The 11,042-nt window shown below is 45.5% G+C and overlaps 1 protein-coding gene across 5 annotated transcripts in view; it reads right to left on the reverse strand.

Moving 5' to 3' along the window:
• The window catches only part of enah (ENAH actin regulator), a 137,394-nt gene that overhangs the window by 16,419 nt on the left and 109,933 nt on the right, over positions 1-11,042 (reverse strand). For 3 of the 5 annotated variants that reach the window (XM_083790381.1, XM_083790380.1, XM_083790382.1), the window contains 2 exons: positions 9,522-9,859; positions 753-1,508 (listed from right to left, as the gene is read on the reverse strand). In XM_083790381.1, the coding sequence (XP_083646507.1) occupies positions 753-1,508; positions 9,522-9,859 (1,094 nt within the window). The remainder of the gene's footprint in view (positions 1-752; positions 1,509-9,521; positions 9,860-11,042) is intronic. The other 2 variants (XM_083790383.1, XM_083790384.1) reach the window with 2 other exon arrangements.

Here is an 11,042-nt window from a genome sequence, read left to right on the forward strand (position 1 = left end):
AATAAATCAAATGTGTAAAATGACAGTACTGTATACTGTGCTACTATAGCAGGTCAACAAGCACATCCTTACAAGGGTGAGTAAACATTGAAGACATGCCATGCTGACAGACAAAAAAACAACTAAAAGCCGTCAGACATAGTGAGCAAGCACATGGACATGGTTTGTCGCAGACGTTAGATGGGCTTGACCAACACATGGAAGCAACTGGAAGACCACTGGCGCGATTCTAGGCCATGTTGTCACAACTTGTAAGAATGTAAGAACAACAGATGCCATACATGCCAACACAAGACATGACGAGCTGAATTTGATGCAGAGAGTTGTGCCCAAACCAGCTGAGTAGGCAAAGTCACCTAAGAGAAATCAGATTCAGAGTCAGCTTTATAAAAGGCCAAATCCATGATTTAGTCAGAGAAGGAAAGCAAAATAGTCCTGAGGTTCTGAGGTCGGAGACTCTGTGGGTGACTTCGCCTTCTATTGGGCTTCTATTCTATCAGTAGTATGAAAACGCACCCAAACCTGCTCCCTAGGCCCCGTGTTAGTTGGTGAGTCGAGTCAGTAGAGAAAGTTAGTGCGAGAGAAAAGACTGTAGGGAGAAAGAGAGAGAGAGAGAGAAATGGAGACAGAGAGGAAGGGCGATAGGAGGCAGAGAGCGAGAGGAGACGGGAGGAGAGAAAAGAGGAGAGCAGAGAGGAGCTGAAGGACCACAGAGAGAAGCGTAGACAGCGGTCTGGAGAACGAAGCCTTACCCTGGGGCTGAGAGGAGGAGAAGCCCCCGTGAGGTGAGTGGGTCTCTGGGCCTGTCGTTGTTTCTGGCTCTCCCAGGCCCAGGGGAAGAGAGAGGTGCTCCGCCGAGACGGCGTCAGCAGGGGACGCTGTGGAGGGAGAGGGCACACCAGGAGCCTGGGATGAGGAGGGGGGAGACGAGACGTAGGAGGAGGGAGGGAAGGGCGCCATGGAGTAGGGCAGAGGAGGCGGGGTGGGCGGGGGCGGCGGGGTGGGGCAGGTGACGCCAAAAGGGGTGTGGCCGTGCGGGATGGTGACCGGAGAGGGGGCGGGGAACATTGGCGGGCCGTTGTGGGAGGGCGAGGGGGGCTTCTGGGTGAGCGGGGAGGGGGCCGGGAGGGGGATGAGAGGCCGGGGGCCGGCGGCCTTGCCTGGGGGGCTGCTGATCATGACGGGTGGCGAGGGCGGTAGGGGGGTGAAGTTGCACGCCGACCACACCACGGACTTTGACGGAGGCGTGGGGGCCGGGGCGGGAGCCTGAGGCAGGGCTGGCTGTCTGCGTGGGACGGTGGCGTACTGGGGCAGGACGGGGTGGAAGGCGGAGCCGAGCGAAGTGGCGAATCGTGAGGCGGAGTGTCTGAGAGGCGGTGTCGGGGGCGTGGAGGAGGAAGGAGAGGGCGTGCCAGGGATCGGGTAGCTGGGGTTGGACGGCGACACAGGCGTGGAGGAGGTCTTGCTGTACTCGGCCGGTTGGGGAGTGCACAGGGTGCTTTCAAAGGCTAAAGATGCACCGTGTGAAGGACAGAACAGGGTAAAGGACAAGACAGGACAGAAGGGAAGGAAGGAGAGAAGAAGAGATGGAAGCGAAGGAAGGAAGGAAGGAAGGAAGGAAGGAAGGAAGGAAGGAAGGAAAAGAAAGAAAGAAAGAAAGAAAGAAAGAAAGAAAGAAAGAAAGAAAGAAAGAAAGAAAGAAAGAAAGAAAGAGGAAAAGAAAGAAAGAAAGAAAGAAAGAAAGCAGCCGTCGTGCACACAGAGGGAAAAGACAACAGGTCAGGACAGAGAGAAGGAGGGAAAGGGGAAAAGAGAGAAGAAAGAAGGGGCAGATGAAGCAGGAAAAAACCAGCACAGACCCAAACCTACAGTAGACTTTCACTTCCTGTTCCTTGTTGGGTGGAGAAGGTGCTACTCCGTTAGCAGGCAAGGGTTAGCATCATGGACACAGAGCCAGAGCCAGACATGTTTTATTATTGTTCAACACAGCAAAGGGACGAAACGTACACAACGCAACTCCCTGCAGTGCATTGCCTGAGGAGGAGCATACAGAGGTCCTAATAAGCAGGGTCACGACAAGGTTACCATGAATAACATGCCCTCAAATGACACCCTGGTTTTACCCTCTGCATCACTCCAATATTAACATAACATTGTCCACAGTAGACAGTGTTTCCTCTGCAGGAAAGCGGAGGTTCACCTCCAAAAGGGAAAACTGAAATTTATTTGAATCCACAGACATACAGTATAGCAATTAGCAAGTATATCAAAGTGTTTCGAACAATTCAACATACAAATATTGTCCTGACACTTCTCCTCCTGGAGAAAAGAGGAGGAAAAGCTAAATCAATGATACACAATGATACAATTTCAAAGAAACACTGACATGCATCCAACAGGTACTGTATCTACTCGGACAGCTCTATCCATGCTTCAAAATGACACACATTCCTACCACCTAGCAGGCAGACAAACGACTAATCTATGCTGTTAAAGTAAGCGAGCAAAACCCCTTTCCTCCCTATAGTAGATAATAACTAGCATCACAGTGCTCTAGTCTAAAGCAAGGCATTTGATGACTCCACCACGGCTTGCCAACTCGGATGGCAAGCAGCCTGTCGGCATGTGTGCCTCGTTGAGTGAACCAAAACGACACACATAACACACAACATTGGCTATGCAATGACATCTAGGCCTACACACAACGAGAGCAACATGAGGATCCTGGGGACATAATGTAGAGATGAGCCCACCTGGGACACCCAACTCCACTGAACTCACCCAAGAAGCGAAAATGCTCTCCCACACGTCACAATTCTGTTTTAACACATGCAACATGTGTATGCCTCTAGTGGTCAAAGATCAGAGCCTTCTCACCCGAGTCTACAGTAAAATCCTGTAAGGCGTGTTCCAAAGATGGCGTGTTAAAGGAGAATTCTATGCTAGAAGGCTTTCTTACATTTCTTACCTTTCTTTGTAGTCGTTACGTCCCCACCAAAGAGGTCCAGGTGTTTTTTTGTGCAAAAACTCCTTATTGGCTATTTCCCCTACCATAAGCCCTCAATGAATTGCATTGAATGGGAATTGAATGGGGCTATGGGGTGTTGTGCTAATTCGCCTATTTCCATCGAAATAAGTAGTAAAGTGTGCCGCTTGGGTTATTATTTACATTATGAAGAGAGGATATATACAAAACAATTATAATTTTGAGCGATGGAAATAAGCGAATTAGCACAACACCCCATAGCCCCATTCAATTCCCATTCAATTCATTTAGGGCTTATGGTAGGGGAAATAGCCAATAAGGAGCATTTGCACAAAATAACACCTGGACCTCTTTTTTTTTTTTTTTTTTTTAAGATATTTTTTTGCGGCTTACGCCTTTATTGATTTTTTAAGGGATAGAAAGTAGGCTGACAGGAAACGGGAGAGAGATGGGGGGATGACATGCGGTAAAGGCCGTGTCGGGTCCGGGAGTCGAACCCGCGGCACACCACGACTGGATCACCAGTCCGGTGCCCAGACCGTTACGCTACGACCTGGGCCCACCTGGACCTCTTTGATGGGGACGTAACAACTACAAAGAAAGGTAAGAAAGCCTTCTAGCATGGAATTCTCCTTTAAGAGTATACTATATACTATTAGAATTATATTAACACTCAGCATTTTATTGTGCACGTTTGTGCATCTCATCATTCCTGACGTCCTGTGAAAAATAACGTAATCAAATTAATTCGCATCTCTACAATGTCAATTCAAATTGGCCTAATTTATTTTGTAAAGATGGTGAACTATGGTAAAGGCTCATGTTGCAGCTAAGGTAGTGAATATTTAATGGGCTTTTACTAGGCTGTGTTGATAAGCTGGCTGATATCTTTCACTTATGGGTGGCTGGTGGCTCAGCCAGTTAGTGTACACTACCACAGGACATACTGCATGCCAACTGTGTGAGTGTGAAGACCCGGGTTCGAATCCGACCCCTGTCTCTGTCATGCATGATTCTCCCCTCTCTCTCTGCCCTTGGTTTCTTCTCTGTATAATAGTGACCTATCTGAAATAAAGCAAAATAAATGTTTTAATATTATTTCTGACTTCTGATAGTTGCATCGTTAGCCTAGAATAATCCTGATATGTACATTATAATGCAGGCTATCTTACAACATTTAGCCTTTACCTTGTTATACTGTATATATTTAAAAACGTTTTTAGACTAGAGCCTTTCCACATGTCCACGTGACATGTCTTGTCATCGAAGGGTAAAGACAGCTGTAGCTATCAAAGGGTAAAGACAGCTGTAGCTAATTCAATGTATAAGATAATTTGATTTAAGGTTGTCAAAGAGCAAGCAACAATAGTATTGTCTATTGACAACTGTCAATTGTTTGCCAACTGGTACATCAAAATCAAATACCCACTATTAATTGTAGCCTATTACATGTAGCTATATAACACTTAGTGTGGAAAAGGGTCCATTGATTACTGAACAGATGTGCCTTTTTGTCATTGGGGTCAGGAGGTCAGTGTGAGTTCAGGTACAATGGTAATGGTACTTTGACATAAGAGGGCAATAGAGAACTTTCACAGAATGCTGAGAATGCACATTTATCTTCCACACTGAAACAAAAATTGATTGCTCAGGGTGGGACAATATCAATTCTCTACACTATATGTAAAGTGTCTTGAGACAACTTGGCACTATAATAAAATTCAATTGAATTTAATTGAAGGGTTTTTAAAATAAAACAAATAAATAAATAATATGCAGGGGGGGCATTTTCTAAATACTGCATATCATACGACAAATAGTGAAAATAGCTGATCTACAAGCTCATGTGTCACATCATGACACTTTGTGAGCATGTAGATCAGTGATTTGTGTTATTTCTGAATGTCGCTAGCCCCTCCAATGCATGGCTTTTGAAGATGTAAAATGGCATATGGCAGCCAAGTCGATGGGAGCACTTATGACATAAATCATTTGCGAGCCAAGTCTATGGACTTTGACAATATTACAATGTTTGTTTAGAGCACGAAAAAACGTTTGCCAGTCAAGTCTGGGGACTTAAATGATTGTTTAGGGCACTAAAGGACGATATGTAAGACGTCATATGGCTGATATAAATACAGTGGGCGCACTTCACATGAGTGTGATTGTTTTGCATATATACAATATTTATAGAATTGCTGGAGGGCAAGCTAGGAACTACAGTATGGAGGAGTTTCATCAATGGCCTATAATGTTCCTAAGGGAATTTAAATGCCTATAAGGGAACTACGGTATACTGTACAAACATTATGTGCGAGGCCTCCATTAGCTCTCTACTTTATTTTATTAGGTGGCTACGCTAGCAGGTAGCTCTAGTCTAATGACCTTTGTTGTATTGAGTTACATGTCTAGCCTAGCATAAACAGGGCGGTGTAATGCCAGCGACCTGCCATATGGTTTCTGCGGGGGGTTAAAGATGCTAATCCTCTGTCCTCCTTCTGTCCCACTGAGCTCTGAACCGTTTCCTGGTCCATCTCCAAGTCTCTTCTTCACTGGCTTTTCTCTTCCAGTCTTTTGCCTCTTTTGAGCTGCTGGCTTGTTCCATTTGTTCATGGTGCATTTAACGTTTATCGCTATGAACTTCTACTGCACGCATGCACGCACACACACACCAAATTATTGGACCTTATACAGGTCCATTTGATTCCATTGGTACACTCTCAGTTACAGCTACAGTCATGTAAGGGTTCCATTTTGGAAACCCCTCAAGAAACCCTGAGTGTCTCTGAACCCCACTTTGAGAACCACTGTTCTTCTAAGTCAGCTTATTACTCCCGCATTACAGTTATTACATAACCGTCTTTCAACCTGTTCGCACAAACAACGAAATTCTCACAAATAGCCGAGCTCATAGATTGGCTATTTTAGCTATTCGTTGTACCATGAAGTACAGGCAGGGCTTAAGTAGTTCAACTCTCATAGTTCAACTCTGACTTTCCTTTAGACCTGCCAAATGACCCCCCCCCCACACACACACACACGCACACTACACTTTCCAACCTCCTATTCATTCTCTGTATTTCTACGCCTCTCCTTCTTCCTTCCTCCCGTCTTTGCATTCTTTCAACCTTTGTCTTCCTCTTTTTTCCCCCCCTTCTCCTCCTTTCCTTCCTTCATCCCTAACTTCTGGCACCTTCCCATTCTCACCACCCTTCCTCATGTTTTCTTTCCTCTCATTCTCATGCCAGCTCTCTTTCTCTACAACCCCCACCCCTCTCTCTCAGATCACGTGACTAGACCCCCAGCTTTGCTCTGCCACCCGAGGATAATCAACACATGAACGGAGCACGCGTCGCTGACTGATGCTACATAAAGACTGAACACACTAACCTGTGTTCCAATGTAGTTATTAATTAGTCACAAGAACTAGGCAATACTTTTACTTTGTTCAATATTTATAATGTATTTCATATATTAAAAAAATGATTAGCACATCTGAAAGCTTGTGGATCGGCTATTTTGTGCGACTTTTGTGTGACACTGTAGTGCCCAGTTTCTGCATGACAGCGACGATATGTAGACACGCACACAAATGTAATACTGTACTGTAAATTCAGCTCAAACATGGTCCTTCTCAAAAGAGACTGTACTACTTGTACAAATTTGCTAATAAAGTAATCAATCAATCAATCAAAACCTCAGATTATCTCAACCAAATCTAATTCAACCAAACTAAAGTCATAAAAAGCCATAGCAGGAAACCTTCCGACTAAAATCCTCTGAACCCAAAAGAGAGCCATCACACCAAACTGAGCATCCTCCTTTAACCAAAATGCATCCAGTAATACCCGTCTGTGAACTTTTAACATTCAGCATTCATTTTTCGCTTTCCTCTACCATAATCTGTGAACATAGAGCTATGTCTAGCTAGCTGTACGCAGTGGTAGGACAGAGGATTTTTCTAAGTGAATAAACTGAAGCAAGATAACTTTTTAAATAACAGAAATGCCCACAGAGAAATGTACCCCCGCAGCATAATCTAGTGGAAAAATAATATTTAGTAAAAGGGACACTATCACATTGGGAACATTATATCTTTCAATAGTCGATATCCATAAACAAACACACACTCTCTCCCCATGCCGTCGGCCTGGTGGAGACGAAGACCTGAAATGCACATCAAAGGCATGACAGTGTCCCTTTAAGACAACAGGATTAAAATGACTAAGCACCAAGACGGCTGAACTCATCATCTGACATCTCATCGCTAACATTTCAACCTCACCATAATGTTCATACACAGATCAATAGCACAGGCAGGGTCCATTCGGATAAATGTGTACACTCTCAGACTTGAATTAACAATGATGCGGTATACTGTGACTGTCTGTCCCTCTGCTGCACAATGTGCATAATACTGGTACGGACACTCATCACAGATCAACACACTGCAGAAGCAGACTATTTTTGCCAGAGTTTTTAGGGCTTCCATTCATTTACTTTTGGTTCAGTAAATGTGAACGGCAGGCCAGGCTGTGAGAAAGAATCACACACACACACACACACACACACACACACACACACACACACACACACACACACACACACACACACACACACACACACACACACACACACACACACACACACACACACACACACACACACACACACACACACACACACACACACACACACACACACACACACACACACACACACAGTTATCCTGAAAGAGAGAGACAACTAGTAAGCGTTAATCATTGTAGCACAACCTTAGTTGTCACAGCAAACCCAAAACAGGCACATGTTAACATGCATTACATGCGTGTGTGTGTGTGTGTGTGTGTGTGTGTGCGCGCGTGCGTGTGTGTATTTGGGTGAACCTTATCTAATTAAGTCTTATTGTGTTTGACATGTGGAGGCCTCTCCCCCCCTGACCTGAGGCCATGGCCACAAAAATGCCCATGCATGCGTGTGTACACACACACACACACACACACACACACACACCTAGGGGGCTCTCTAGCGCTTCTCCCATGATGTATTTTTAGTCCCTGCCTGCCCTTCATGCACAGAAGGAGCTGCGCATGACGTGCTATACGTGTATAGACACATGCTAACGTACTGCTCGTAGCATGCAACGCAGCAGCGCCGCCTCCCCTACTGACCCAGTCCTGAATCGGTGCCAGTTTGCTTTCTGACCGACCGGGCCCACAACGGGCCCAATTAAATTCAGAGAGCACCGCCACCTGTGACACAGCTGCTTCCCAGCGCTACACTGACAGCAACACCCTCAGTGTTGCCTGGAACTGTATACATAATAACCAAATGGACCTGTACATTCTCAGGGTTACAAATGGATATACAACCCTTAATCCTGTTCCCCGTTTTGAACACATTGGCTGTTTATTTTTTATTTCTTTCCAAACTGACAAACTTGACTATTAAATTATTTCTGGGACCATGATGTGGCATGATTTTGGAGTCAGACTGGGATGTAAAAGTCATTAGTAAGTCGTTACATTGCATCAGAAATTGCTGCCTTTTAAAAAAAACATACTTTAATTTTATGAGATTGGATTGGATTTTAGGTACATAGTTTTGAAAATAAGCCTAAGAAACTGCCAAATGGGTTTGAAGAAAAGTTCATTAAGGGAAGATTTTAGGGCACATTTCCGGTGTGATATATTGTCCTCTACACTAAACTGTTTGATCATTGTAAGATATCATACACTGTGTAATCCTGCCACTTCAGATCGCCTCATTATTAAAACCTTCATCAGGGCTTCACTTAATGAAGTCAAGTGTGCATGTCTGTTTGAGTGATTGTGTGTGCGTGTGACACACACACACACACACACACACACACACACACACACACACACACACACACACACACACACACACACACACACACACACACACACACACACACACACACACACACACACACACACACACACACACACACACACACTTTTCTTGCATGCCCCAGTGCCCCAACAATCTGTTCCTTGTGTCTGTCCAGCCCATGGGCAGATGGAGCCACTCAAGAAGACGGGGTTCAGCACTAACGAGGCTAGTTAAATGAAGTTAGCTCTCTGATATGGAGAGACGCACACAATTTTATTATTACTTTAAAAAAAATAGGGGCTGTCCTTTTGCCCTGGAAGCCACATACGATAACATAGTGGGCAACTTACTGTAAATGTGAACGTAAAATGTATCCTACCATAATACTTGCAGTATAGGTTTATAGCATCCCTCCATCTGACACACTCAGGTGTGTTAACCACTTTTGACCTGGTAACCCTATTTTATTATAAATTAAATAGCTAAAATAACCTACAGGCTCACGAGTCACAATGTGGCACTTTGTGACGTAGATCAGCTATTTTCACTATTCGTCTTACAGCGTAAGTATGTGAAAGCACGTATGAGAGTTTGAGCCATCGTGTGTGCATGGATGTGCATTTATGTGTGTCATATGTGTGAGTGTGTGTTAAGTAGGAGACCCAGGTGTGTCACTCACCGGCGTTGGAGATGCGTCTCCCTCGCTCCCAGTCCTGCTGCTCTCTGTCCAACTGCTCCTGCTGCTCCCGCTCTCTCTCCATGCGTTCTCGCTCCGCCTTCTCCCTCTCCATCAGATCTCGCTCGGCGCGCTCCTGCTGCTCCTGGCGTTCACGCTCGGCACGCTCTGCACGCTCCCTCTCCGCCTGCGCCTCCCTCTCCTGCCGCTCGTGTTCCTGTTGACGCTCCCTCTCCTGCCGCTCGCGTTCCTGCCGCTCACGATCCTGCATCTCTAGCTCCAGGCGCTCCCTGTCGCGCTCGCGGTCCTGCTCCTTCTGCCTCTGCAGGTCCTGAAGCTGCCTGGAGGAGAGGATGAGAGGAGAGGGGTATTAGGCAAAGCAAGTGACGTGGAACAGAAAAGGAAGGAAAGAAAGGAGGAAGGGATCATAGGAGGAAGTGAGGAACAGTAAATCAAGAAGAGAGATATGGGAGGAGGACGAGAAAGGAGGATGAGCAGAAAAGAGGAGAGGAAAATCATCCTTTTAAGATTCGATTACAATTCCCTTGCACTGTAATGACATCAACCATAACGTCTTCCACAAAACCACACATTCAAATTGAAGGATTTGAATGTCTTGGCACAGCACTGGCAGTCTATTGAAAATAGAACGCAGCAACCGTAGAGGAATTTCAGAAGAGCCGACGAGCAGTGATAGCAACATACGCAGCAGAAAGCAGCAGATCTATAAGCTCATAATTTTCGGCGAGCAACACTGGTGTACGACTAAGTATAACTAATGCCTAACCATATTAACCCTGGCGCCCTACATGAGCAGAAATAGTCGATCCAGTACAAAGTATTTTAAATTAAAATTTGTTATGCTTTTTTGTGCTTTTTTATCCCACGATTTTTGCAACCCATTTTTTTTTCACCCAGTGTCAATTATCTAATGTAATCCTGGGTGCTACACTCCCTCTGCCAACCTGGGGAGAGCAACGGACTGACCTCATGCTTACTTCTATGCATGAGAAGTCCAAGCCACTTCTTTTCACCTGACAGGAACACGCTATTCCAAGTAGTTCCTTTCTACTCCATCAGGCGCCACGGCTGGCCAGGGGGAACATGCAAACTCCACACAGAAAGGCCCTTTTACCAATCCCACCTAGGGTACGTGCACTGATGACGCGGAGGAGAGTACACGCCCCCCAGCGTCCCCCCAGGCTAGCAGTGCTATACAGACTGTGCTACTGTGCCCCAGTAGGCCTACATAATGCTTAATATAAATGGTTAAGATTGTAAAACGCAGCTGTCGGGCAGAAAACTCATATCTCCACATTTTAACGTTTCGCAAATTAATGCCCTACTTCATCATACACGCGTGCTGCACAAAAGTATGCCTTGGGAGAGAGAGTGTGTGTGTGTGTGTGTGTGTGTGTGTGTGTGTGTGTGTGTGTGTGTGCGCCTGACCGACAGACTAAAGCCATGGAGGGATGCAGCAGAGTAATGGTGGTTATTAGACTGTATAAAGACATGTCATTATAT

Source organism: Protomyctophum parallelum (genome assembly GCF_964188405.1).
Source record: "Protomyctophum parallelum genome assembly, chromosome: 19".
In the NCBI taxonomy this organism is placed as follows: domain Eukaryota; kingdom Metazoa; phylum Chordata; class Actinopteri; order Myctophiformes; family Myctophidae; genus Protomyctophum; species Protomyctophum parallelum.